At 45.7% G+C, this 26,812-nt stretch overlaps 1 protein-coding gene across 1 annotated transcript in view; it reads left to right on the top strand.

Annotated features, from left to right (window-relative positions):
* The first annotated feature begins 4,994 nt into the window (after nt 1–4,994).
* The window catches only part of SIRT5 (sirtuin 5), a 127,288-nt gene continuing 105,470 nt past the window's right edge, over nt 4,995–26,812 (top strand). Inside the window, exons 1-2 of the mRNA XM_030211150.1 lie at nt 4,995–5,078; nt 17,053–17,192. Of these exons, the coding sequence (XP_030067010.1) occupies nt 17,078–17,192 (115 nt within the window). The 5' untranslated portion in view covers nt 4,995–5,078; nt 17,053–17,077. The remainder of the gene's footprint in view (nt 5,079–17,052; nt 17,193–26,812) is intronic.

The raw sequence follows: 26,812 nt of genomic DNA on the forward strand, positions 1-26,812 counted from the left end.
CCCCCCCCCCATCCACCACTGCATCCCCCCTCTGCGCCCCCCCCCAAATTGCAGAGCTGGCTATAGCCGGGGGGGGGGGGGGGCAATGCATTACTCTCTCCAGGAAAAAAAATTAAATGATCCCAGGTTCCAATCTAATTCATGTTTAATATGGGATAAAATGCCATAAATAAGCACCTGATTCTCAAAGTGGACATATTCCAAACACTATAATTAAAATAAAATTATTTTTTTCTACCTTTGTTGTCTGGTGACTTTGTTTCTCTGATCATGCTGGCCCAGTATCTGATTCTGCTGCTCTCTATCTGTTCCCTTGACTCCGTTTCCAGGGCTTCCTTTCCATTTATTTATTTTCTTTCCTCCTTTCTTCTTCATTTCTGGTCCTCCGCAGACTTGACTGGACAGTGGATTCAGCTTCTGCCTACTTTCTCCATCCATGTGCAGTTTCTCTCCTCACTTCCTTTTCCCTCATCTAATCTCCTTCCTCTATCTTCTCTCCATGTCCAGCATTTCTTCTCTCTCCCTTCCCTCCCCTCCATCCTGCTCTCCCCTCCATCCATGTCCTGAAACTCTCCTCTCTCCCCTGCCCCTCTCTATCCATCCATACCCAGCAATTATCTTCTCTCTCCTGCCCACCTCTACCCATCCATGCCCAGCAAGTCTCTCCCCTGCCCCCCCTACCCATCCATGCCCAGCAAGTCTCTCCCCTGCCCCCCTCTACCCATCCATGCCCAGCAAGTCTCTCCCCTGCCCCCCTCTACCCATCCATGCAATTCTCTTCCCTGCCCCCTCTACCCATCCATACCCAGCGATTCTCCTCCCTCCCCTGCTCTTCCTTCCCGCTCCGAAACATGTCCAACGATGTCCTTTGCCCCCACTACCGCTCCCATCCGTCTTTTTAATTACCTCCATCGAAGCGCGTGCTATTTAAAGCCCTGCTGCGTGCTGCCTGTCTCCAGGCTTCCCCTGCTTGCTTCGGATGATGTTCGTGCCCTTAGTCCCGCCTTCGTGGAAAAAGGAAATGACGTCAGAAAGACGTCAGAAGGCGGGACTAAGGGCACGAACATCATCCAAAGCAAGCAGGGGAAGCCTGGAGATGGGCAGCACGCGGCAGGGCTTTAAATAGCACGCGCTTCAATGGAGGTAATTAAAAAAGACGGATGGGAGCAGGAGGGGAGGGTGGGGGCGAAGGACATCATTGGACATGTTTCAGAGCAGCAGGGGAGGTAAGCATGGCCTTTGATGGCGCCCTCCTGCTATGCTTACCTCCCGTAATGGAGCCGGTTCGCCCCCAACAACAACCGGCTCACAAGAACTGTCAACATTTAACAAGCGGCTCTTGCGAGCCGGACAGAGATGGCTCTAGCACACCACTGCTTCTGGGCAACCTTGCAGACAGGTGCTCACAGCTACGTTCTTAATCAATACATTTCTAGTCCTTCTCGTCTTACTTATAGTTGTGCTATTTATGTTCTGCAGTGTGAGAGGGTGTAGCGGGGGAAGGGTAGAGGAGTGGGAGGGCTAGGTGGGTGGGTTGGGTTGCTTTTACTTTGTATCTTGTTTTTTTTGTTATATAAGCTGAGGGTGGCAGTATGTAATTTGTGATAGTTTGTTTCTTCTTTCATATTTGTCTTGCTTGATGGTTTGAAAATACCAATAAAATACCAATAAAATTATTTAAACATAAATAAATAAACAAATAAATAAATAAATAAATAAATCCTCTATCCTCCACATTTTAAGGCACTGCTTATCCAACTGGAACAACTTTAGATTTTTTACAGATGCACCACATATAGGCAATTATAAGTGTTTGCTATTGTTTTTATGTAGAAATATCTTTGTTGTAATCATAAGCAAAAATAAAAGCGTATAGCGCAGCACTGAAATCCACAACACAGCATTGCAAATAACAAAGCAGGCTCTGGAGTACTGACAAAAACTTTTGAATATAACTGTCCCCCCCCTTCACAGACCCCTCGAAAACTTCCCAATTCTCCTTACATTCCCCTCCCTCCATACTCTCCAAAAAGAAAGCATGTAAAACAATATAAACCTCTCAAGTTTGTTATTGTTTTTGACAAACTAATATGGTGGCAAGCTCCGCCCACTGACTTCAGCACAGATAATGGACCAGATAGGCTCATGTTGTCTTCTGTCATTAAGTCTCCTTGTGTTTTAAAGCTAGTCTTTTTACCACCACCCCAAATTACTATGTACCAACCGCCCACAGTTTGAGGTGATGAAAGACTAATGAAGGCCACGTATGAGAAAAGCAATTTTTATTTGCTTATCAAAGTACAAATACAATTAATAGTTTCTCACGGGAGATCAGCGCTGCTACACATAAGTGTTCTCTGCCACTGTCTCTCCAACATAATGATCTGGTTCAACTGTTTATATACCTTTTAAACAATGCTTCACCTTACTTTAACAAGTTATCTTCCTCAGAAATCATCCTGTTTTATTTCAACACCATCTGCTTTTTCTCTGTTGTTAAACCACATTTTTCTGTCTATTCATAATTGGCCCTTTCCCACGCTTGCTTGTACGCAAGAATGTCTTATCAGATCATGAGTCTCCGGCTCACATGCTTATCAGCTTTTGCCTTTTGGCTCTGTTTCAGAGTGCCCTTTTGCTCTGTTTCAAGGTGCACCCCCGTGCTCATTATCTACACTTGCTATATCCCTCCAGGGGACAGGCAAGAAGAGAAGATTCTATGACCCTGCAACACTGATTGTTCAATTCCCATACAGTGGTGCGGACAGAAGGATGCAGGAGACAAATTGTGTTTATCACAATTATGGACAGCTGTATGAGGCAAATTCCTTGACTTCAGGAATGTCTGGTAGCCTTGTCTTTGTCTTTGTTACCAAGGAGGTTTTATGACAAAAGACGTCATGACGTAAAAAATTTAAGTTGTCTCCCCTGCGCAGCTGCCATATTGGTGAATCCTAAACAAACTATCAGCTGTGTCCTTAAATCTTTCCTTCTCCCTCTTCCCTTGTGAGGTCTCACAATTTTCAGTGTATTTTTATTCAATCTCAGTTACAGAAATATGCTGACTTATGTAGCATATGGATGTATACAGAAGAACCATCAGAATGGAATTACCTTTCATCAGTTAGAGTAGTAATGCAATAGGACAGCGGTCAGACGTGGAGGAATACCAGGGTACATGGGAACAGGAAAAATCAAAATTATGCCACTTTGTAGGTTTTGTCCTGGGCAGCCTAGGAGGTTTAATAAAAACTCTGAATGTTGTCTATTAAACCTCCTTGGGCAGTAGGCGAGCAACATTTCATGTCTTTATATAACAGTGGGAGAGTGGATTGCACAATTCCAGAATTTTGCATAATTTAGCACAGGCCAATCTCTCCCATGGACCCAATGCTGATGGGCACAACACTCACTGCTCCTGATTCCCTAACAGAGGCAAAAACTGCATGCCCCAGTTACTACCACACATGAAACCTCGGCTAGAAATTCGCCCTTACTTTCCAGAGGCAACTCGGGAGTAGTTTATGCTGGAAGAGCATATGGGAAGTAAAAACAAATTCCACACGTAGGCAGTCATAAGTGTTTGCCATTGTTTTAATGTACAAATATATTTATTAGAAGTAAAAGGAGTGGGAAAAGTGAACCAGGCTTGTCCAAATAACTAGAACCAAACAAATAATTAATGATAAAATCAACACAGTTTATGAATATTTCCTTAGGAATGACTCGACACAATGCTGTGTTTCGGCCTGATGGCCTGCATCAGGAGTCTTATGTCTTAAGGAAAGACTAATGGTCTAATCTTGCATTTAGGTTGAAATACAGAAGGCTTGAAATGGCAACATAAAGTTGGTTTTAAAAAAGACCATTGTGTCAAAACGTGAGGCAGTTGAGTAAGCACTGACGCAATAGTGATGCAAAAATATATTTATTGTAATCATAAGCAAAAATAAAGGCATACAGCACAGTATAGAAACAAAGGAAGCTCTGGATAGGGTTACCATACGTCCGGATTTACCCGGACATGTCCACTTTTTGAGGACATGGTCGGGCGTCTGGATGGATTTGGCCAGCCTGCCCGTTTGTCCGGATTTCTGGACAAACGGGCTGGCTGGTGGGGGCGGGCGCGGGACTCCCCTACTCTACTATCCCTGGTGGTCTAGAGGTACCTCTTCGGGGCAGGAAAGAGCCCCCTCTTTCCTGCCCGGAGCGCTGCTGCTAGCTGCCCTGTGACTGAGTCCGGCTCTTGGTGTTTCAAAATGGCTGCCGAGAGTGGAAGCAGCCTCGCGAGACTTAAACTCTCGGCGGCCATTTTGAAACGCCGAGAGCCGGACTCACAGGATGCAGGGCAGCTGGCAGCAGTGCTCCGGGCAGGAAAGAGGGGGCTCTTTCCTGCCCCGAATACTAGAGGTACCTCTAGACCACCAGGGATAATAGAGTAAGGGGAGGGGAGGTGACGGGGGCAGTGGAGATGACACGGGGGAGGAGGGGGTGACCAGGGGAGGGGAATATAAGTCAGAGGCGGGGCAGAGGGCGTGAAAGGGGCGGGGCAAGTGTAATCTTTTTAAGAGGACAAAAAATGGTAACCCTATCTCTGGAGCACTGAAAACCCCCCTTCCCCTTTCATAGAAAAACTCCCCAAAGACCCCACCTCCTAACAGAAAGAATGCAAAACCAAGGCTGTTTACTAAAACAATATAAACCTCACAAGTTTGGTATTGTTTCCAACTAGCATCTACGAATGTTTTGGGTCACTCAGTATGGCGGCAAGCTCCGCCCATTGGCTTCAGTCCACAGAATGGGCCAGATAGTTTCATGCCGTCTCCTGTCGTAAAACCTCCTCCTTGTTTGTTACTGAAGTATGTTGTTTTGCATGTTGGAATCAGTCAGGGAGGTTCGAATCACTTGAGGAAGCTGTTAGATATGCCCGGAAGCAGAAGTCAGTTTTACGGGGTCACTGTGACGTTTCCACATTGATGTGTTTGTGAGCATGCGCGGCGCGCACGCCCCACCTTCCCGTTCCAGAGTTGCTCTGGTCGCGGGAACTGAATGCAAAAAGCAATGCTAACGGTTGCGAGGTAAGAACATAAAAAACACAACAGCCCGGTTCGGTGTCAAGAGCGCGCGTCTGGTGCTGACGCTTTACCCTGGCAGCCTTGGGTTCTCCAGAGTGTAGGTGAATGATCGGTACCGTACTTCATGTTCATCGACTGTTTTGGGACGGTGTGGTGGAGAGACTTAGTTAAAGTTGTTTGGGTCAGGGCCCTGCTGCTTTCCCTTGTATATACTACTTTACTGAGGGACGAGAGAGGAGTTTTGAGGAGAGATTTTGCGCTTGTTTATATGTGAACGCAGGGCAGTTGGCTTCATCCTCCTGACAGCGCAGTAGATTGTGGCGCTCACCCCCCAAGTAGGAATAAACTACTGTCAGGCACAGAGGGGCCACGGCAATTACTCAAGGTCACGGTGTGGACCCACTAATGACTTTCTAATGCTTTCTGTTGGGTGTACATATTTAATTATTTTAGGACCTGAGATCACCAAACTGATACACTTGACGCTGTCGTCAGGGATCTTTGACTTTAGAACATGCTGTTGCACAACTGCAGATATTGAATCAGATTTTGGGTGAGTGTATGTTGAAATGATCTTCTGTGATTGTGGGGTTTGTTGAAGTCGTGATACTGCCAAGCTCTTGAAAGAGTTAGTTTGGTACTTGGAGTTGTTGATCCATGGTGTGTATTATTCTAGCTCAGCTCCTGCAGAGTCATTCATTTATGAATATAAATCCTGGTAACAAGTGTAGGTAGAGAGCTAAAGGCTTCTTGTAGCCAGGAGTGCATTGTGAGAGGGGGCCCCAAAAGTGGACTGAGGGGGCCAGCTATTCTCTCCCTCCTCCATCTCTGCCAGCAATTAAAGCAGAGGGGGTACAGACCCCTGAGGCCCCCCCCCCCCAGTGTCAGCGCCACTGGTACAGGGAAAACTCTGTCCCAAGAATATTAGCATTTTATTGAAGAATGGTATTTTGAATATTCTTCTTATTTTTATTTTATTTGTTACATTTGTATCCCACATTTTTTCCCACCTATTTGCAGGCTCAGTGTGGCTTACATGAGACCGTGAAGGCATACGCCAACACCGGTAGAGAAACAAATACAAAGTGGTGTTATAGTCTAATAAGGTTCATAGTTACAGAGATATTGTGAATAGTAGAGGAGAAAAGATATAAAGTGATTCATTTCGAGTTTAGGTTGCGTTGTGTTGCAGGATTTAGGTGATTAAGTTGGGTCAGTAGGGTATACCTTTTCGACCAGGTGGGTCTTTAGTGATTTCCGGAAGCTGAGATGGTCGTACGTTGTTTTCACAGCTTTTGGTAATGCATTCCACAATTGAGTACTTATGTAGGAGAAGCTGGATGCATAGATTGATTTATATTTGAGTCCTTTACAGCATGGGTAGTGGAAGTTTAAGTATGTTCGTGTTGATCTGGTTGCGTTTCTGGTTGGGAGGTCTATGAGGTCAGCCATGTAACCCGGGGCTTTGCCATAGATTATTTTGTGGACTAGGGTGCAGATTTTGAAAGTTATGTGTTCTTTGATTGGAAGCTAGTGTAGTTTTTCTCGGAGGGGTTTCGTGCTTTCGAATCGCGTTTTTCCAAATATAAGTCTGGCTGCTGCGTTTTGGGCAGTCTGAAGTTTCTTTAAGAGTTGCTCTTTGCATCCTGCATAGGTTCCATTGCAGTAGTCAACGTGGCTTAGTACCATTGATTGTATCAGGTTGCAAAAAGTTTCCCTCTGGAAGAATTGTTTCACGCGTTTAAGTTTCCACATAGAGTCCATAAACCACTACTAAATGGACTTGGGGAAACATCCACAATTCCAGAAATAACATGTATAGAATGTTTGTACGTTTGGGAAGCTTGCCAGGTGCCCTTGGCCTGGATTGGCCGCTGTCGTGGACAGGATGCTGGGCTCGATGGACCTTTGGTCTTTTCCCAGTGTGGCTTTATGTACTTATGAATGTTTTCTTGGTTGTAGAGTTCACTTTGCTCTCGAGTGTGAGGTTACAGTTGATTGTGACCCCGAGAATTTTCAGGCTGCTTGAGATAGAGAGGGTGTAGTCTGGGGTGTTTAAGTTTGTGGGTTTATACATGTTGTGTTGGGATGAGAGGATGAGGCAGTGTGTTTTTTTTTTCTGTGTTGAGTTTTAAGTGGAATGTATTTGCCCATAAGTTCATAGTATTTAAGCTGAGTGTGATTTTGTTGGTGATTTCTGCCAATTCGTGTTTGAAGAGAATAAATATTGTAACGTCGTTTGCATAGATGAATGGGTTGAGGCCTTGGGTGGCTAGGGATTTTGATAGTGGGGTCATCATTAGGTTGAAGAGGATCGGTGATAGTGGTGATCCTTGTGGTACTCTGCAGTCTGCTTTCCACTGGATGATATGGTTGAGTTTGGTTTCACTTGGTATGTTCTGGTAGTTAGGAAACCTTTGATCCAGTTTCGTGTATTTCCAGCAATCCTGAAGTAGTCTAGGAGTCTTAATAGTATATTATGGTTTACCATGTCGAATTGGAGGAGAAGTATGCTATTGCCTGTTACTATTTCCTGCTTGAATTTGGCTAGGAAACTAGTAAGTACTGTTTCAGTGCTATGGAGGGGGCGAAATCCAGATTGTGATTCATGTAATATAGAAACTTTATTTATTCAATCCTTAAGTTGTTTGGTTACCATACTTTCCATCAGTTTGACTGCTAGTGGGATGGATGCTACTAGGTGGTAGTTTGTGAGTTCATTTATATTTTTCTTAGTATCTTTTAGTATCGGGGTGAGTAAGATGTTGCCATTTTCCTTGGGGAAGAGACCTTGTTGGAGCATAAAGTTTAGGTGAGATGTGAGGTCTGTTATGAAGCGGTCGGGGGTGGATTTTATTAGGTAGCTGGGGCAGGTGTCCAGTTTGCAGTGAGTGTTGGAGAACCTGCGGATCGCATGGGTAATTGTTTCGTCCGAGAGGAGAACGAAGTTTGACCAGGTTCGGTCCACTGGGTATTCTCCTGGGGTTGGGTCCAGGCCATTGATGGAGTTTTCGATATTGGTAGTGTTATGAGAGAGTGTGTTGCGCAGTTTTACGATTTTTTAAATTGAAGTATTTGGCAAGTTTGTCTGCCGTTGGGATGTCAATGCTGGTTGTGGTGATCAAGGGTAGTGTCTAGTAGTTTGTGTACGAGTTGGTATAGTTTTTTTCAGTCTTTGTAGTCTGGTCCTATTTTAGTTTGTAAGTATGACCTTTTGATCTGTCTTATTGCATATTTGTATTTTCTTTGCATTTGTTTCCAGGCGTTGAGTGTGTGATCGTCTTTTATTTTTTGTTTTCTGGTTTGTGTTTGTAGCTTTTTCAGTTTGTCGTTGAACCATGGTATTGGGTTATGTCTTTGTGATGTTCTTGTTCGTAGGGGTGCTGTTTCGTCTAGTATGCTTCTATATCTTTTATCCCATTCAGAGAGATAATTTGTGGAGTCTGTCTGTGCTGTCCATTCATTATTGTATATCGGTTCCAGAATATTTTCGGGTCTATTTGGTCTCTTGTATTGTAGGTAGTATGTTCTTGTATACTATATGAGCCCTTTTTCCGACAGTTTAGGGATAGGTTTAGTTTGTAGTGATCTGTCCAAGGTGTTTCTGACCATTTGATGTCTGTTATTGTTAAGTTTTTATTTTATTTTTTGTTACATTTGTACCCCGTGCTTTCCCACTCATGGCAGGCTCAATGCGGCTTACATGGGGCAATGGAGGGTTAAGTGACTTGCCCAGAGTCACAAGGAGCTGCCTGTGCCGGGAATTGAACTCAGTTCCCCAGGACCAAAGTCCACCACCCTAACCACTAGGCCACTCCTCCTTCTGGTCTGTGGACCATTTGTGTGTGATGAGGTCGAGTGTATGCCCTTTGACGTGGGTTGCTTGCATGTGTGGCCATTTGAGATCCCATAGGTGGAGGAATTCCTTGCATTCACGCGTGTTGGTGGAGTTTGGATCTTCTAGGTACGGGTTGATGTCTCCTAGTACTAGTATATTGGAGTTGGCAACACAGGTATTTGAGATGAAGTCCGTGAAGTTTGGTTGGTTTTTGTTCCAGTTTCCTGGTGGTCTGTAGAACAAGACACAGTTCAGGTGATCAAGTAGAGATTTATTGTGTATTCTTATTGAGGCAATTTCAAGTTTATGAATAAACAGCTCAGGTACAAGGTCAGAAAATCCCTTCCTGAGTCCTAATCCTGGATCCCAGCCAGCTATATGCTTTGGCGACCTAGGGCAAGTAGTTTTACTTTCTTTACTCTTTATTGGACCAATTCGATTTGTGTAGGTAATCATAATTTAGGCCAGTTGTTCTCAAACTTTCTCAGATCACGGCTTCCCTAGGCTACACATTTCTTTTCAAGTCACCCCACCCCTAACAGCATCGAGTCCTACCTTTGCTGGTGGGGATGCCCATGCCCCAGTAGCTGAAGAAGTCCATTACCCGAGGTCCAATATCCATGCTGCTTACGCAAGCAAATTGTTAGCATGCTTCAGCCATGAATACCTGCATTCCCATGCATGCCCTAGTGTTGCCAGATTGCAAACATTTTTCCAGCCAAAAAGCAGCTCAAATATAGCCCAATATTAATATGAATATTAGTGAGGTTACCACAAGCATCATAATCAGATAATCAGCATCATTAGCACAATCAGCACCATTATAATTAGCACAAATTCATAATCCATCCATAAAACAAAAGGTGCAAGTTCCCACCACAAACCATTTATCTCTTTTGATCTAGGCACAGGAAAAAAAAGATTTTACTTCTTCCCCAGGTTTCAACCTAAATCATGTTTAATGTGGGATATAAATGTTGTAAAGAAGTAAATAAATAGAAACTCTGAATATTGAGGACCCGACTCTCATAACATGTCTGTTTTAGGGTCCCTTTACCAGGAGAAAAAAAATCTGTTCAAGATAAAACACGTGCTAGGGTGTCCTTATAAGCAGCCCCTCCAAATGCTACACTGATAACGATTTATAACAAATTACTGCTCTACTACTATACGTCCTCTGTGTACTTTCCTGTGCTGCACAAGCTGACCAGTTTCAAAATATAAGTGAGATTAAATAAAAATGCTACCAATAAAGCACAACGTGGTTGCAGTAGCTCATAATGGCTCTGCTCTGACCTTCCCCCTCCCCGTGGACTGACTCACGCTCTCTTTCTTCTGCTTCCATCTGGACCGGCCTCTGTCTGGACCGGCTGCCTCCATCTTCATCTGATCACGGCCACAGGTGGGTCCCTTGATGATCTCCTCGCCTCACTCTGGCTGAGAGCAGATCAGGAGGAGGAGGGGAGCTGCCACCAGAGCCATCGCCGTCGTCCTGCCCCTTGCCTCCTCCAGCCGGCAGGGTAAGTCACATGGAGGAGCGGGGCTGTGGTCGGGGGCCAGCACAAAATGGTGAATCTTTTAGTTCAGATTGAGGCATTTAAAAGAAGCCTGTAGCCCGCCTCCGCGGGGCTTCTATTGGTCCAATTGGACCAATAGAAGACCCGCGGGAAAACCACCCAACCCACGACTGTGGCAGCAAAAACCGCCCAGTATCCCATGGCTTTCAGAAAAAACTGCGGAGATCGCGCGAAACCCACCCAATTCTGCGGGCAAACTGCGGAATTGGCATCTCTACTTCTCTCCCCTTCCATCCTGTGTCTGCCCTCCTCTCTCTCTCTCCCATCTCTCTCTCTCCACTTTCATCCAGCCTCTTCCCTCCCTTGTGCTCCCCCTTCCATCCTAGGGGAACAAGTAGTTAGGAGCGCACTCCCCCCATGTCCCCCCCCCCCTGCAATATTCCCTTTATGTGGCTGAGATGAGCTACTGATCACAACTCAGCTGTTATTGGTCATGGAGCCTGTTGGGCGCCTAAAAGGGCAATCCTGATTGGGAAGCACAGTCTCACTGCTTGCTTCCCAAACAGGATCGCCCTTTTAGGTGCGAGATTCCATGACCAATCACAGCTGAGCTGTGATCGGTAGCTTGCCTCAGCCACATAGAGGTAATATTGGGGGGGGGGGGGGAGGTGCACTCCTTACTACTTGTTCTGGCTCATCAGGAGGAGGCCTGGGATTTAGTATCGTGTGTGCACTCCCATCTGCCCCACGGCACCCCTGTGAATTCGCCACGCTGCACAGTTTAGGAAATGCTGATTTAGGCTGTAATTTTTGAGGAAGGGATGAAGGAATGAACCGGAATTCTTCAAAAACAATGTTTGGTTTGCTTAATGTTTCCAGTAAATTGGAGATCCAGAAATATAAGGGTTTAGCTAATGCTGTCAGTATTATTACAAACTCTAATATGGTTGTTGCTATTAGTTTGACTCGTACTATATTTCTGCTACGTTAAAAGAGCCATTTATGAAATAACAAGCCTCAGTTATGTTAAAGTGCAGCTGTGGTTGTATAACGTATTGCAGATCTTATAAATTTAAAATACATTTTAGAGTAAAAATGCATGTTGTTTTACTTAAGGATTTGCTTCTTGCCTGCCTCCTGACTGGATCTGGTGGTGAGCTCTAGTCAGGGAGCAGCCTTAGATTGTAAACTCTCTTGAGCAGGGACTGTCCTTCCCCTTGTCTAAACTTGTACAGCGCTGCGTAACCCTGGCAGCGCTATAGAAATGCTAAGTAGTAGTAGTATTGGGTACAAGCATCCAGATGGCTCAGAGCATGCCAGGGAAAAACACCTAATGCTTCAGAAATATCAAAGAAATTGGTTGTTTCTTTAAGATTCAAAATAGTCTGTTCACTGGTAGATATATGCTTCAGCATGGCTAACTCTTGGGTTATAGAACTCTGCCCTTGGTCTCTAAGGTGTTTTATAAAGGATAAAAGTTAAAGATTTTGCCTGTAAAGAAGGCAGGAGCCTAGAGAAAACGTGGGCGAACTTTTGGGATATACTGCAGCCAGCGGCAAGAAGCAGAATACTGAATTGGATACGTTGTTGGACGGGATTCGTGTGACTTGGACTCCTTGCAAAGAACAGAGACAGTATGGGGGGCATGGGGGGGTAGGGGGAAGGGAGGACTTTTGGGGAGGGATTAAGGGATTTGGACAGGAAGGAATAATGTTGGGAAGGTTGTTTGTACCTGTCATGAAAATGCTTTTGCAGATTGTTTTCTCCACGTTATGTCTTGTTGCTTTTGAAACTTAATAAAAATGATTTAAACATAAAGGATAAAAGTGAAAAGTCAGCAACTGGTTCCACTGTTAGTGAATCTTTCTTGCAACAGCTTGGGGACAGATGCCAGCTTTTGTAAAGGACATTTTACTATCTGGCATAGAAGGGGTTTCACACTCCTAAAATATATTTGTGAGTGACATTGCCGAAGGGTTAGAAGGTAAAGTTTGCCTTTTTGCGGACGATACTAAGATTTGTAACAGAGTGGACACCCGGGAGGGATTGGAAAACGTGAAAAAGGATCTTCGGAAACTAGAAGAATGGTCTGAGGTTTGGCAATTAAAATTCAATGCGAAGAAATGCAAAGTGATGCACTTAGGGAGTAGAAATCCACGGGAGAAGTATGTGTTAGGCGGGGAGAGTCTGATAGTTACGGACGGGGAGAGGGATCTTTGGGGTGATAGTATCGGAGGATCTGAAGGCGACGAAACAGTGTGACAAGGCGGTGGCCGTAGCCAGAAGATTGCTAGGCTGTATAGAGAGAGGTGTGACCAGCAGAAGAAAAGAGGTGTTGATGCCCCTGTATAAGTCGTTGGTGAGGCCCCACCTGGAGTATTGTGTTCAGTTCTGGAGGCCATACCTTGCTAAGGATGTAAAAAAATGGAAGCGGTGCAAAGAAAAGCTACGAGAATGGTATGGGATTTGCGTTACAAGATGTATGAGGAGAGACTTGCGGATCTGAACATGTACACCCTGGAGGAAAGGAGAAACAGGTGTGATATGATACAGACGTTCAAATATTTGAAAGGTATTAATCCGCAAACGAACCTTTTCCGGAGATGGCAGGGCGGTAGAACGAGAGGACATGATCTGAGAGTGAAGGGGGGCAGACTCAAGAAAAATGTCAGGAAGTATTTTTTCACGGAGAGAGTGATAGATACTTGGAATGCCCTCCCGCGGGAGGTGGTGGAGATGAAAACGGTAGCGGAATTCAAGCATGCGTGGGATAAACATAAAGGAATCCTGTACAGAAGGAATGGATCCTCAGAAGCTTAGCCGAGATTGGGAGGCGGGGCTAGTTCTGGGAAAGACTTCTACGGTCTTTGTCCTGAAAATGGGGCTAGTTCTGGGCAAGACTTCTACAGTCTGTGTCCTGAAAATGTCAGATACAAATCAAGGTAAGGCATACACAAGAAGTAGCACATATGAGTTTATCTTGTTGGACAGACTAGATGGATTGTACAGGTCTTTTTCAGCCGTCATCTACTATGTTACTATGTATGTTACACTCCTAAAATGGAATGGAATGTACCCCTCCCCCCAGTCCCTCCTGAAAACTAATTTCAGAGATACAGTGCTGTCCAGTCTTGCGAATGCTTAAACTAGGGCTACTCAAATGATGGCCCATGGACAATGTGGGCCACCAGGTTGGTGTTTTTTGACCCTGAAGCTGTGACCAGAAATGCTGGCATCTCACCCTCTCCCTTTCTCCCAGTCCTGGTTCTCTTTCCCGGGTCCAGCCAGTGCCCCCCCCCCCCCCCCCCCCCGTATTTCTCCAGCCCCTCGTTTCTCGGGCAATCAGCAGCTGCAGTGATTTAAACAGGTGGTTTCCAGCCTGATGCAGACCTTCTGTTGGTCATGTCCCGCATGCATGGAAACAGGAAATTTCATCAGTGAAGGAAGGTCCTGTTGTATCCTGGGTAGCTGTACAATTGGTCTCTGGTAGCTTATGTTGTGCAATTCTCTGCCTCTTGTTTGATGTCTATCTTTTTGTCTGCTCTAGGTTTTTCCTTTTAGTGACTATGTTCAGTTTTTTTAATGCCTTCTTTGTAAACCATTTTGATATGCTTCGTAAAAAGTAATATATCTAATATTCAAATAAATAAATACAGCTCTGCGACGAGAAGTGAAAGCAAGCAAGGGAGGCCAAGGAAGGGGATGTTAAATTGGGGTAATGAAAAATGAAGCAGAAGCCTGTTATGAAACCTAGCACATGGGCTTCCGAGAAATGCAGAGATGTAAGAATTCAACCACTCCTTGTTAGATGTATTGAAGTGAGAAAAAACTGTAGCCAAGGGGACAGGCTTTGACTAGAGGGGTGATTCACCTGATAACGATGTCTCGATGAGATATAGGTTGTGGAGTCTGAGACAAGTGCCTTAGAACAAAGGACTTTCACCCGAATTTGCCTGTGCCCTTGGATCAGAGCCGGCAAGCGTGTTTAATAAGCTTGCTGATTCTGAATGCTAATATCATGCAAATGCCTTCTAAACAGGGCCATTAACATTCCTCCCTAATGCTCAGCGGGCAGCGTGCCAAACAAGGGTGCTGCTCCCACGGCAAACCCTATGTCAGTTCGCAGCTGGCATTAGGGTTTGCCAGGGCATTGGGAAGGAATGGGAAGACCCTGTCCAGCATGCATTTGCATGCTTACAGGACCTATCCCCCCCCCCCCCCCCCCCCCAAGCACAAGGGGCTGGAGTTCCGTGGACCACTGGACCCCCTCACATACAAAGGTCCCCCTCAAAAAAAAAAAAAGAAAACAAAAAAAAACGGTTGTTGGTTCAGTGGGACCCCTACTAGCCCACCCACTCACTGACTAGCCTGGTGGTCTAGTCCCCACCAAACCCCCTCATACCTGGAAAAAGGAGGGAGGGAATATCACTCCTGTGAGCACAGCCTCAAAATGGTGGCACTCTGCTTGGTGCATCCTGGGATGCACTGGATGGGACTTTACTACTATATAAGGGTTTCTTCTTATATGCTAGTGAAGCACCGCCCAGTACATACCAGGATGCACCGGGCAGGACACCGTCATTTTGAAGCAGCAGTTATGGGAGGAGAGAAGGAGTGCTACTCCCTCCCTCCCTTTTCCTGGTATTATGGGGTTTGGGGTGCTTGGGCAATAGACCACCAGGCTAGCCCGTCAGTTGGTGGGGAGGGCTAGTACTGGTCCCACAGGACCAAAGTTGTTTTAAAAATTTTTTTTTATTGGTGGTGGGGAGGCTTTTGCGCGTGTGGGGGGTAGGGGGGTCTGGAGGTCCACCAGACCTCCAGCCCCTTGTGTTTTGTGTTTGGGCATTTGGACATGTCCAGGTTTCTCTTTTTTTTTTTTTTTTTGATAGCCAGGACCTGTCAGACCTCTCCTGTGGGAGGATTCCGCCCAGGTGCAATCCTCCCGCAGAAGTACCCTTATGATCAGTGCTAATAACACATAAATTTGCATGTTATTAGCGCTGATTATTAGGGAGTTCCTTGCGCTGTTCCGGGGGTATTTTTCCCTGTGCTGTTCGGAACATCATGGAGAACTGGTCGGCCCAAAAGTGAATGAGTACTTGATAACCTGATCCTGAACAGGGAAAATGAGTCAACAAGAGAAGTAGCTTCATGTAGAGGTAATGGAGCCAAGCAGTGTGGGAGCTATATCTTGAATGGATTTGGTGTTCTGTGACCAACTCACAAGGGTGGAAGCGAACAAATTCCAAGTAACCAGCCCAAACAAGGAATAAGAGTGTCAGAATAAGTTTATTGGGACCCTGCACGGTCCGTGTTTCGGCATATAAGCCTTCCTCAGGGGTCAAAACGCATTGGATTGCAACAGCTCTGCTGGGAGCATATGAGCCTTTAAAAAGGCACAATGGTAATGCACTTCATCTGTGAAGTGACATGTCTTGAGGAGAACCAAACAGGGAAGGGGAGGCAGCAGAGGGCATGCTGGATCTATGTGTGTGTGGGGGAGGCGGCAGAGGGCATGCTGGATCTATGTGTGCTTGTGGGAGGCAGCAGAGAGGGCATGCAGGATCAGTGTGTGGGGAGGAGAGAGGAAAGGAGAGTGTGGGGGCAGGGGAGAGGCAGGGAGTGTGTGCGGGTAGAGGAGAGGCAGATAGAGTATGTGGAGGGTTCAGGGGAGTGAAGAGGGAGTGAGAGTGTATGGGGGAGAAGAGACGCAGGGAGAGTGTATGGGGGTGAGTGTGGAGGGAGAGATGCAGGAAGAATGTGTGTGGGGGGGAGAGATGCAGGGAGAATGTGTGTGTGGGGGGAGAGATGCAGGGAGAATGTGTGTGTGGGGGGAGAGATGCAGTGAAAGTGTGTGTGTGTGGGGGGGAGAGATGCAGTGAAAGTGTGTGTGTGGGGGGGGGGAGAGATGCAGTGAAAGTGTGTGTGTGTGTGGGGGAGAGATGCAGGGAGAATGTGTGGAGGAGAGATGCAGGGAGAATGTGTGTGTGTGTGGGGGGAGAGGTGCAGGGAGAATGTGTGGGGGGGGGGAGGTGCAGGGAGAATGTGTGGGGGGGGAGGTGCAGGGAGAATGCGTGTGGGGGGAAGAGGTGCAGGGAGAATGCGTGTGGGGGGAAGAGGTGCAGGGAGAATGCGTGTGGGGGGGAGAGGTGCAGGGAGATTGCGTGTGGGGGGGGAGAGGTGCAGGGAGATTGCGTGTGGGGGGGGAGAGGTGCAGGGAGAATGCGGGTGTGGGGGGAGAGATGCAGGGAGAATGCGTGTGTGTGGGGGGGAGAGATGCAGGGAGAATGCGTGTGTGTGGGGGGGAGCGATGCAGGGAGAATGTGTGTGGATGGTGGGGAGAGGTGCAGGGAATGTGTGGGGAGTGGAAAGAGGGATAGAATGTGTAGGGGGAGGAGGAGGCACAGAGAAGTGCGTGTGTTCGGGGGTAGGGGTAAGGCAGGTAGAAGTGTGTGTGGGGGGAGGAGGAGGCAGGGAGAAGTGTGTGTGTGGGGGGGTAGGGGTAATGCAGGGAGAAGTGTGGGTGGGGTAGCAGGTCTGTCTGCTTAGCTGCTTCTGGAACATGAAGCCTACCTTTGTCTGTATTTTGCTTGTGACTTTGTTTCTTGTTTTTTCCTTGCAGGCGTTGTCATCGTTAAGCAATCGTGATGATTCTTCTGCAGTTTTGTGCCGTGAGGCTGGGCATACTTTCCTATTGTGGGCTGAAGCCATCTTCTGCCAGTAAACGAGCTGTATCACTGGCAATGGCCCGTCCAAGTTCTAGTAAGTTATCTGATATAGCTGTCCTTGGGTGAGGCCTCTGATCTGGACACTCTGCAGCAGTAGTGATTTTTCTGCCTGGTCAACAACCTGAAATCTTTTTGAATTTCCCCATTGCATTTAGCGTGGAGGTTATGCTGGCTCTTACTTGATTTTTTCTTCTCTCCAGTTCAGTTAGGGCCAGGCAGGGATCTATTATTGTCAGCGACCATCCTGGGTTGGGTTCCATGTGGCATGATTCCTTTCAGAGCCTTGCAACCATGACCCCTGAAGGCAAATACCATTACCGTTCAATGAGAATGTAAGAACAGCCATACTGGGTCAGACCAATGGTTCATCTAGCCCAGTATCCTGTTTCTAACAGTGGCCAATCCAGGTCACAAGTACCCGGCAGAAACCCAAGTAGTAGCAACATTCAATGCTACCAATCCGAGGGTAAGCAGTGGCTTCCCCATCTCTATCTCAGTAGCCGACTATGGAGTTTTCCTCCAGGAATTTGTCCAAACAATTTTTAAACCTAGATTTGCTAACCGCTGTTTCCACATCCTCTAGCAATAAGTTCCAGAGCTGAACTATTTATTGAGCCTAATGGTTAAAGCAGCTTGAGCAAGTAACCTCAGATACAAATTTAGGGTCTATTAGCAATAATGTGTAATTTGGCCAGTAAAACACAAGCTAAGCAGTTCAATATTATGTAAATGAATAATGCAGCATGTATTATTTATATTACTTTGTGAGTAGCGTTATTCATTGAAAGTTACCACCTCAAGAAGTTTAACCTACCTTTGGGAGCAATGGCATACTACTGCAGGAGATGATGTTCCCAAGGATGCTTTTTAAATAAACCTGCGAGAATTAAAAGAAAAAAACTCTCACCTTCGCATCTGTGATGGGGGAGTATCTGGCTAGGCGCACCCAACTCCCACCACAGATCCCAGATATAGCATTAAGATGCTCCGCACACCCATCATCCATCCAAGAGCCAGTACTAAGTGAAGAAATCCCCATCCCCCATTTTATTTGACATCCAGAATACTAGAGGTAGTACTGTGAGACTACTGCTAGGGTATCAGGAAGGGTCTTTTGTAAAAAGGGAGCCATGGGGGCAGGAATACCTGAGGATCAGCCCTGCAAATCCATCACCCACTACAGAAACCACAGTAGGTGTTGAGGTTGGGGAGTTGAGGGTACAAGATTATCTTCACTTAATGCTGGAGCACAGATCTAGAGTAGAGGCTTTTTCAGTTGACACTGGATCAAAGGGTGGGGATGGTTGCTTCATTTAATGCCGAATTGGGGATCGGAGTGGAGGGGGCTGGGTGTATCAAGTAAAAGGATTGGGGTAGGAGGGCAACTTTTAAGTCATGAGTCTGGCCCTGTATGAGATAGCAGGTCCAAACGGGGGCCTGCTATTTTAAATTTCTGTGGATATTTCTGGTTGTAATAATGCAAATCAAGATTTTCCACACATTCATTAACCTGAATATTTGAATATCATGGGTAACTGATTTCCACAGCAAATTTCTCTGGGTAAAATAGCACAAAAATGTGCTATTTTTCCACAAATTAGTAATAGGCCCCTTAGATTTTAAAACTTCAGGGAATAGGGAAATACCCATTGTACCTGAATGTAATTTGCCTTGATCTACTAATGAAAAGGTGTGAAGGCAGTATAAAATAAGTCCATGTAGGTGTGTGTGAGGGGTACTGAGTTGGAAAGCAGCCTGAAGGCCCAGGGCTACTTTTTCTGAGTCTGGCCCAGCCCATAGTTTCTGAAGATGACAGCAAATCTTTACAGTAAGTAAACTCACTTTACATGAGAATTGTTTTTATCTACCCCTCTCTAGACCCCAGTAGGACCCTTGCCCACGGAGGTGTACAGAGGGTTTGTTCTTCTAAAATCTTGTTAATCACCCCCTCCCTGAATTCCAGTGACACCCCATTCCATGGTGTTATGTCTCGGGGTTCTAAGGAGCGCCTCCGGTCACGGAGGCGTAGGGGGGGGGGGGGGTGACAGAAGGTGCAGTTCAAATCTAATTCCCATGACCACAGCTTTCTGTCTATCTGGATCTAAGTGAATCTTTGGCCATTTATGTTCCCACATGAAATCTATGTGAGTGAGAAAGAATCTTACTTGTGAGTGTAGTATTCTGTGAAACAGGTGGAGGAGAGAGAATAGATTGAAACAGAGACTGGAGCAGTGTAAAAGAAATAATCTTTTATTCTCACCCAATCAGGACTTCAAGTTGGTACATTCAGTCAGAATCTGGGTTCAACCGGCCAGAGCTTCGCCGTTGTCCGATCCAAGTTGGGGAGGGACTCCGACGATAGCTCTGATGCCCACTTCTTATATAGCATTTTCAGTACATACAACTCAATTAGAGAGGGAATTTTTTTTTTCTAATCTTGCTTCATCTCTGAATCATACTCAACCGCAGGTCAGGTGCCCACCTACCCCTCCTTTCAAAGATTTCTTCATAGTGCCAATTTCAACACTTTTAAAACCTCTTTCCTAATATTGAGAGAGATCTGTGTCTTCGTATCTTGTGATTCTGGGAGCCATCTTATAAAGACAAACTCCATTTTAAGAACCAAGCTTTTTACCATTTTTGTCATTAATTTCTACATCTTAAGTGTTACACTCAATTTGAAAGATGTACCAGGTTTCAATAAGACTCACCAAGCAGTCCTGCTCTTGCAGGCTCTCTGCTATAAGGCCATCAGCTGATTATCAGGCCTAGTCAGTGCTTTTCAGCTGTTTAAGCTATGTAACTTGGCCCACCACTATTCCAGTGGATAGGTCTCAAGCTAGGACACATATTAACATTCCCCTCTTCACCCTATCTCATAGGGTGACACCAGGGTTAACGTACCATGGTACCATCCATTCCAGAAGGTATCCTATAAAACTATCGAATTGGAGAGTCTAATTGAAAACCGGTATGGTCAGAATTTTGGAATTCAGGTCACAACATAAACACTACTTCGGTTATTCTAATCCTTCTTGGGGCTTACCCATATCTGCGATTAAGTAACATACTATGATTACAACAATAATATCTTTCAACCTATTAATATGCAGGTTTAATCTTACTCTTACATATGTATATATATATATTGCTAACAATCATTAATTCTTTGGTTATATACTGATTATATTTTGAGTATACATTTGCATGGATTACATAGTCATATTGATTATTGATCACATCATTTTATAAAGCCTTACGTTATTATATTGCATTCCTGTGTGCTTTTAATTGATTATACAGTTGCAGACATTTCTACATTGTCTCTAGCATTTGCATAGCGATTAGTCCATCTCATAGGGAGATAGTCCAATGTGTTATCTCCTGTGGTATTGGGAAGGAGATTTTCGTACAGGACATATTGTCCTGTGGTTGTTTTCTTGGTTATGGCAGTTTCAATTAAGCGTTCTACTAAGCCTCTAGCACAAGGGATTATGCAGCATCCTACTAGTACAAAAATTGCTACCACTATGATTATGGTGGTGGCTGCAGAGATGATAAATGTCTTCCATTTACCAAAGGCTTTATCCATCCAACCAGTCCAAGATGTATCAACACCAGAGTTCTCAGCCAATTCCTTTGACAGTGAGGTAAGGCCTTTCAAAGCTCTGGTAATTGATCCATCTGGAGCAGTGTTGTTGGGGATAAAGGTGCAACACTGTGTACCTATTTTGCGGCACACCCCGCCATTGGCCGCTAGTATTTGGTCAAGCACTAATCGATTTTCTAACGTCATTCTGCTAGTGGCGTCTAACTGTGCTGCAATTCCTTGAACAGCATCTCTAGTATAATTTACAAATCTCTGCTGGTTGTAATATATATAGTTAATCCAATCTACGTTCTTGTTGATCGTAGACCACCAAAAGAAGGCAGATTCGAATCCTGCGGCAATCTGGTTTCTGGCTTTGAACTCATCAGGGACCCCTCTTGGAACTCCAATTGCATCTATATAAACCCGATCATCAAAAGATCCAGGCATTGAGGAAGAGCTGCTATGAGGAGGAATCAAAGATGCTATAATGATTGGAATTACCAATTTGACTAGGGCACATCTGCCTGTCCAACTTCTGTGAAGTGTATGGTGGATGGTGTGGGTTCCACAATACCACCATACATCTGCTCTAGCCTGTGAAAAGTCTGTGAGGTTCAGACCTCGCAGAGCCCCTCTTTCTAGGGTGGTATTGCAATTGGTCAAATTTCCCAGAAACCGTGTATTTCTAACTCCATATCGTTCCAGACATGTATGATATCGTGTAGCAGGGTCTGGAATCCTGAATGCAGGTGGTACCCTCATCCGAGGGGGCAAGTAGGGATGATGTTTGTCGAGATGTTGACAGGACTGATTAATTTCTTCTTTTACCTGTAACAGCTCTAACATACACCAAAAACCATCTGGATCATTGTAAAGATCTAAAGGAAAGGGGACTACAGTAGGTTCTGCCCTTGCATGGGCGCAAAAATAACAGTTAGAAACATTCAAACTCTTTGTGGTATAATGGGCCCATTCGAGCCACAAATTAGTATCCCCAAACACAGTTTCTAGTGCCATTAAATCTTTGGAATTATTAATTGATACAACTTGATAGGGAATCTTTATTTCAGGGATCTTTGTTGGCATTAAGGGGTGTGTATCGCTTGATTTCCGATATGTCTCCCCCATGCCTATCTGTCTGTAGATCTTGGGTTAAGTAAGATCCAGACAGGTTTTTGTTTTGTGTTATTCTGTTGATCGTGGGCTAAATGCGATCCAGAAGTTTTTCTCTGTGTGTCTCTGTGTCGTTTGCAGAAAGAGAGAGACCTGGAAAATGTGTTTTTGGAACCTGGTAGCTTTATCTCAGTCTTATCCAGCCTCTATTGGGCAGTGGGCCCTGAGACTTCATTCACAGTTACCTCCAAACCCATAAAACTTCCCTAGGTATGAATTTAAGAGATGGAAGGTATTATTATTTATTGCATTTGTACCCCACATTATCCCACCTTTTTGCAGGCTCAATGTGGCTTACAGGGTGTTAATATGGTATAGTCATTACATAATCTTAGATACAGTCGGTAATAAACTGAAGGTAGAAGAGGAATAAGTTAGATGGTATTAGGTAAGGTCGTGTTAGAGGTGTTTTGAAGCGTTTGGGTGGTATACGGAGTAATTTGTCTCATCAAGGATTATTTTTGTAGGTCTTGTTGAAGAGATATGTCTTCAAAGATTTGCGAAAGCTGGTTAAGTTGTCCGTGGTTTTCAGGGTCATGGGTAGTGCGTTCCATAACTGTGTGCTTTTGTACGCAAAGGTAGTAGCGTATGCCTGTTTGTATTTAATTCCTTTACAGCTGGGGAAGTTCAAATTGAGGAACTTGCGGGCTGATCTTCTGGCATTTCTGGGTGGTAAGTCTATTAGGTTCAGCATGTAGAGTGGGGCCTCTGTGTGAATGATTTTGTATACGGTCGTGCAGATCTTGAACTCAATTCGTTCCTTGAGCGGGAGCCAGTGCAGTTTCTCTCTTAGGGGCTTTGCGCTTTCGTATTTGGTTTTTCCAAAAATGAGACGGGCTGCGGTGTTCTGGGCTGTTTGGAGTTTTTTAATGGTCTGTTCTTTGCATCCTACGTACAGAGCGTTGCAATAGTCCAGGTGACTTATCACTAGTGACTGTACTAGGGTGCGGAAGACATATCTTGGGAAAAAAGGTTTTATTCTTTTGAGTTTCCACATTGAGTGGAACATTTTTTTCGTTGTGTTCTTCACGTGGGTATCAAGTGTGAGGTTTCGATCAATAGTGACTCCCAGAATTAAAAAAAAAACAATAAGAAGGATAAAAGAGAGGGTCCAGAGTACACCAACCAAACAGAACAGAAAAAAAGCACAAATGGACCTTTAGGAGCAGGACAATGGAAAGTTGTTTATTAAGAATACCCGACATGGGCCATGTTTCGTCGACAAATCGCCTGCATCAGGGGTCACAAGAATTTGCAGATTGTCTTGTTAAACAATGCAGGTCTGCCACTAACAGAGAGTAACAGTGCTATCCTGCTCAAAATATCGGTATGTACCCATATGATAAAATAGTTGTCTTAGTCCTGCCAACACACAAAAACACTGTCAGGGAAAAAAAACAACAAAACGGTAGGTGATGTGGGTCCACATTGCCGGTCCAAAGCTTGTATCAAGCTTTAAACAGGTTAATTGTGAGATTTGCTCCACCGCGCATTAGCAAGTGCCTTCCTGCCCGCCGTGAGAACGTAGACCAGCAGTTCTCTTTTTTTTTCTGCAATGAGAAGAGGACGCATTTTATTTCCCTCTCCTCACAGCTGGTTCTGCCTTCTGTCTTTTTTTGTGCCTTCCCATTTTTTTTCCTTTTGTTATTGTTATACCTCTCTTGGGGTTTTCTCTATTTAATTCCTTGTATCTTTGATTATTTTTTTTTCCTCTTTTTTAAGTTTCCTTTCTTTCACCGCACTTGCTAGGCTGCATTTAGGCCTGAACCCCAGTCGGGTTTTTGCCCTCTTCTTTTTTCTGGCGCTTTGCCTTTTTAGCATCATTGAGTTGTTTGATTTGGCCACAGCTGTTTTTCCTTCCATGTCATCAAAGTTCCCAGTGGCTTCAAGTGCTGCACTCAGTGCAACAGGACCATCTCTGGCAAAAATGCCCATTCTTGGTGTTTGCAGTAGAGACCTACACGGGAATAGGGTTCGCGGGAATCCCGCAGAACTCGCGGGGATGGAAGCAGTTTCTGCGGGATTCCCATGGGGATGGAAACAATTCCGGTGGGGTTCCCATGGAAGTGTAAGCTACACCTGCACCAGCCTCTCATCTACCAAGTACCAAGTTCTTTGAGTGCTGTCTCCTCCTCTTTGCTTTAATAGCACAAATGCAGAAAGTCTTCCATTAAGGAGGTGGTAGAGACACAAATAATTAAGGAATTTAAAAAGGCATGGGATAACACAGAGGATCTCTAATTAGAAAATGGAAGTTATAAAAAACCTAAATGGCTGCTTGTGTGTGGATGTGTCGAATGACGCTGTCTGTGATTAACTAGGGCCAATACTGGGCAGACTTGTATGGTCTGTGTCTAATATATGGCAGTCTGGTTTAGGGTGGGCTGGAAAGGGCTTAAACAGCAACTTCAGTGGCTGGAACATGAGGACAGTGCTGGACAGACTTTTACGGTCTGTGTCCCACAAATAAGACGACTAGACTGGAGTGGGCTTTGATGGCAGCTCCAGCAGTTGGAACATAAGAATAGGGCCGGATAGACTTCTATGGTCTAGAAACACCAAAAAAAGAACATAAGTATATAATATCACACTCATTGATTTAATCATGAAAAGATCATTCAGTCTGCCCAATAGTCACACTCGTTGACTGCTCAAGTCTTTATTTGCCATCACTTACTATGTTACTATTAATCCTCTTTGCTTCCGGGCTGATGCGCAGACCTCGGCTCTGACACAGGCATGAGCATCAGATGGCACCTGACCTAATGGTATGTGCATGTGGCGACCTCTCAGCACACAGTGCCAGTGAATCAGTGACAAATCTTACATGCGTGCACCAGGCTGTTCCAAGTTCCAACTTCCGTTCCTTCCTTGCCTGCAGTGTTGTGGCTCAAATCCAGAGAGAGACAGACAGCTGACTGGAATGGGTCTTGCGGGGCTGGGTTAAGTTCTTGCAGGGACGGGTGAGGACTGATTGTGATGGGTTAAATTATTGTGGGGTGGGTAAGATTCCAGTGGGGATGGGAAAGATTCCAGCAGGGATGGGCGGGGATGGATAAGATTTCTGTCCCCGTGCAACTCTCTAGTCTGCAGTGTTTGGGACCTGATCATAACACCTGCCAATTGTATTTTCTGTGTATGAAGAAGAGAACACAGTTGGCCAGAGAGGCTCAGAGAAAAACTATTTTTGGAGCTAGTTCTGAAGCCTTGATGTTGATGTCGACATTGGCATCGGGTGCATAAGTCCATATAGCTACAGGACCCTTGCACACTGGGAGTGACCGTGCGTTGAGTGGGCCTCCACCTGCTTCGACGTCGGCCACCATGCAGGCCCCCTGGGACCGATCAGCATTGGACCCGATCCTGAGGCCATGTGAAGACTCAACGTCGTCCTCTTTGGCACCAAGAAGCATCGATGCCAGGCATCAGAAGAAGCATCAGCATCGATCCCCCTTGACACATGGTGCTGGGAGCTCTCGGTTCCCGAGAAGTGTTAGCTCCGGGAGGATTTCTCCCTTTCCATACAGGAGGTGCTGATGCGTGGGTCTCCAGACAGCCAGGACCAGGCACCCACTTCAACCCCGCAGATTTCAGCAGCTGCTTCTACCCTCGGTGCCCCAGTCTTTCCTGATGTCCGCCCTCAATGAGCTCCTCTGGGCTTTGCTTCCTGAGCTTTTGGTGAGTTTAATGCAGAGTGCATCGACGTTTGGGGTGCTTGTTGCCAGTCATGCCTCTTCATTCCCGCATGGCCACCAGCTTACGTTGAGGTCTCCAATGCCGATGCCACTTTCAGTCTTGGCGTTGACTGCCACCCATGTTGGCATACCCTCGACATCAGTGGAGAAAGCTTTGCCAGAGTCGAGGCTGGAGCTGACTCCTCAACGCCCCTGTCGAGGTCATGGTACCTTTTCGTTGAGGAGGGCTGGATCTTAGCATCCCACGAGGGGTTCTTGACTGACACTGATGAGGAGTGCTCATGGGACTCTGAAGAGGATCCACGGTACTTCTCTGAGTAGGAGTCCTATGGCATTCCATCTGCTCCCTCCCCTCCTCAGGAAAGGAGGAAGTCTCCACTTGAGATTCTTTCTTTCCCATCTTTTGTGAAGGAGATGGCAGTTGCCATCCCTATTCCATTGGAAGTGGAGGATAAGCCCAGGACTAAGACGCTCGAGGTCCTGGACTACGACCCTCCTCCTAGAAAGGCTGTGACGGTCCCGCTTCATGAGATCTTACGGGACATTCAGGTGAAAAATTGTGAGTCCCCTCCGTCCCTGTCCTCCCCAAGAAGATTGACACCATGGATTCAGTCTTCCCCTGGGTTTGATAGGCCCCAGTTGCCTCATCATTTCCTAGCGGTAGAATCTGCACTCAAAAGGCAGAGCAGCCGAGAGATAAAGCTGAGCCCTGAGCATACAATGTACCCACCTGCCCTCTGTTGCCACCCCCACCATGGCACTGCTCCCTCACCCAGTACAATATCTCTCTAGTCTTTCCTTCCTGAGCAGTGTTCCTGTGGGCTGCTGACAGCATAAAGAAAGAAGCAGCTTACCTTTGGCTGGCCTCCGAAGTGTTTCCTTGCTATGTGTCTCCCCTGTTCGGACACAGGAAGTTGTGTCAGAGGAGGCAGGATAAATCAGAGGGTGTCACGTTTGTGACCATATTCCATGCTGGGCTTGCTTTGGGGTAGCTCCAGTCAAGTCTGGCCGGCTGGAAAATCCTGAAGCCTGGGGGAAAATCCTGAGTCCCATTCCAGTCAAGCCAGATCCGGTCCGGGATCCTGTTCTTGCCAAGCCATGCTCTGCTGTCAAGCCTCACCCTTCTTCATGACCTCAGCTGGGAGTGCCTTTATCAAGCACCTGGGAACTTTCTGGTTTGCCTTTGCAACAGAG

The sequence above is a fragment of the Microcaecilia unicolor genome, chromosome 1 (genome assembly GCF_901765095.1).
Source record: "Microcaecilia unicolor chromosome 1, aMicUni1.1, whole genome shotgun sequence".
In the NCBI taxonomy this organism is placed as follows: domain Eukaryota; kingdom Metazoa; phylum Chordata; class Amphibia; order Gymnophiona; family Siphonopidae; genus Microcaecilia; species Microcaecilia unicolor.